Source organism: Trypanosoma grayi (assembly GCF_000691245.1).
Source record: "Trypanosoma grayi strain ANR4 Tgr_1864_V1, whole genome shotgun sequence".
NCBI classification, from domain to species: domain Eukaryota; phylum Euglenozoa; class Kinetoplastea; order Trypanosomatida; family Trypanosomatidae; genus Trypanosoma; species Trypanosoma grayi.
This window is the reverse complement of record NW_008827482.1, coordinates 1-1832: the sequence shown is the minus strand read 5'-3', so window position 1 is coordinate 1832 and position 1832 is coordinate 1. Positions and strand designations below refer to the sequence as shown.

At 50.9% G+C, this 1832-nt stretch overlaps 1 protein-coding gene across 1 annotated transcript; it reads left to right on the top strand.

Moving 5' to 3' along the window:
* Positions 1-960: 960 nt before the first annotated feature.
* Positions 961-1832, top strand: DQ04_18641000 (ATP-binding cassette transporter ABCA1; the record flags this gene model as incomplete). The annotated part of the gene is made up of 1 exon (XM_009317731.1): positions 961-1832. A coding segment is annotated over one exon (872 nt), but the record flags the coding sequence as incomplete, so codon positions are not given.

The window sequence follows — 1832 nt, the reverse complement described above, 5'->3', positions numbered from 1 at the left end:
TGAGGAGCGGCACTCGAACCGTATGATCTTTGCGTTGCCGCGGACTGCGAAAGTGTCGCTGGCGTTCGAGTTGCTGGAGAGGCATCGCCGGTCTCTTGGGCTGAGCGACTATCAGGTCTCACAGACGTCGATCGAGCAAGTGTTTCTGCGCATAAGCGCGGAGGCAGAGCGTGCGCATGAGGAGGAAGGGGTGGAAGAGCAAAGAAGGAAGGACTGCCGTTTGGGCTGCTGCAGCTGCTGCTGAGAGTCATCTTGTGAAAGTTGGCTTTGTGCTAGTGAATGACATCCATTGTTGCGGCGTGTGTTCGCTGTTTATACAAAGGGGAGGGGCGATCGGGATGTGTCTTCCAAGCGAAGGAACACCGCTTGACAGTGCTTCTCCAAACGGGAAAACCGTGAGAGACCTTTTTTACGCCTTGACGCCAAATGAGGGGTCGCCTCATTTGGCAGTGTATTTCTTTTTCTGTTTTTTTTTTCTCCATTATCTGCCTCTTGTGTACTTTTGGTTTAAGTGAAGATAATTGGTTCGTTGACCAATCCATATATATTTGTTGCCGACGTTGTTGATGCTATGGTATTTCTTTCCCACAATTGTTTTGTTGTATTGCTTCCACTTCTCACGTTCTTTTTTCCTCCTCGTCATTCGAAAGGGGTAGGCTGCCATTGTGCACAATGTGCTCCTTTTCTCAGTCTTGCTCTCAGTGAAGCTGAGCGTTGAGTTTGGCTGATGTGAAGACTGACGGGTACACTGCTGCAACAATACTGGTGCCCCGCATTTGCTTCTGTGTGTGGGTGTGCGCTCCGAAGAGTGCCGTTGCTTAAACAAGCCCTTTGCTCTGTGAGCGGCGACTTGCGTGGTTTTTTTAATTGCTTTTTTTCTCTTTAGATTCAGTCTGTTGAGGAAAAAGACCAAGACTGTGTGCAACTCAGAAGGGAGGCACGTATAATTCTCGCTTCCACATGTCTTCTCTCAATAGCCGTTGGGCTTTTAAACGGTCCTCTTTGGTGGGAATTCCGCCGGTCGCGGGTAGCACGATTTCTCGGAATGACGCACTGAATGCCAACCGTAGAAATATTAGGCGTTGTGAGACAGGCCTTACTCCTCGGGTCCAGGTGGGGGGGGCATCCACCGCGTTCTCTACGCACGCTGTGCTGGAGTCGTCGTTCAAGGATCAGTTTCTGGCGGTCGTTGAGCGAGTGTTTCGCCAGAGTATGCGGCAGAAGGTTGAACTTCTTTTGGAGTTGTTGGTCCCGCTTATCTTCGTCGCCGTAACCGTGATTCTGTGGTCTTTGTGGGGCACAGAATATTTCGACGAGGTAAATTATATTCACTATTCCGACCTCTCCGTGTGGCTTGACCCGGCGCTGTACAAGACGTACGTGTGCTCCAAGGCGGAAGGCGGGGTGCCTGGGCTGAAGACTTGCATTCCTAATTCCAAGTTGGACTGCTCTGGGGACGAGAGTACGTTGCCGTATAAAGGCATCTGTGTTTATGAAACTCTTGGTATACCAGCCCTGGTGCAGGGTTTTCTGAATTCCCTCACTGGCTACCTCGGCATTATTCCGACACTTGATTCCCTTATTATGTTCCAGTGGCTGGCGCGCAAGCTCAACAAGGGAGGACCATCGATTTCTGGCTTATTTCCCAACACGCGTGAGTCCGCCATTCAATGCTCGGGCCTGCTGCACTTTGTCGGTGACCCTGGAACCATCAACGGCATCATAAATCATTTCAAGAAGGATTCCGTATACTTCGCCGATGTCGAAGGTAGTGTTTTTGCCACGCTGGAGGAGGCAGAGGAGGCGGCTCGGGAAAGTTCCAAGACTTGGGG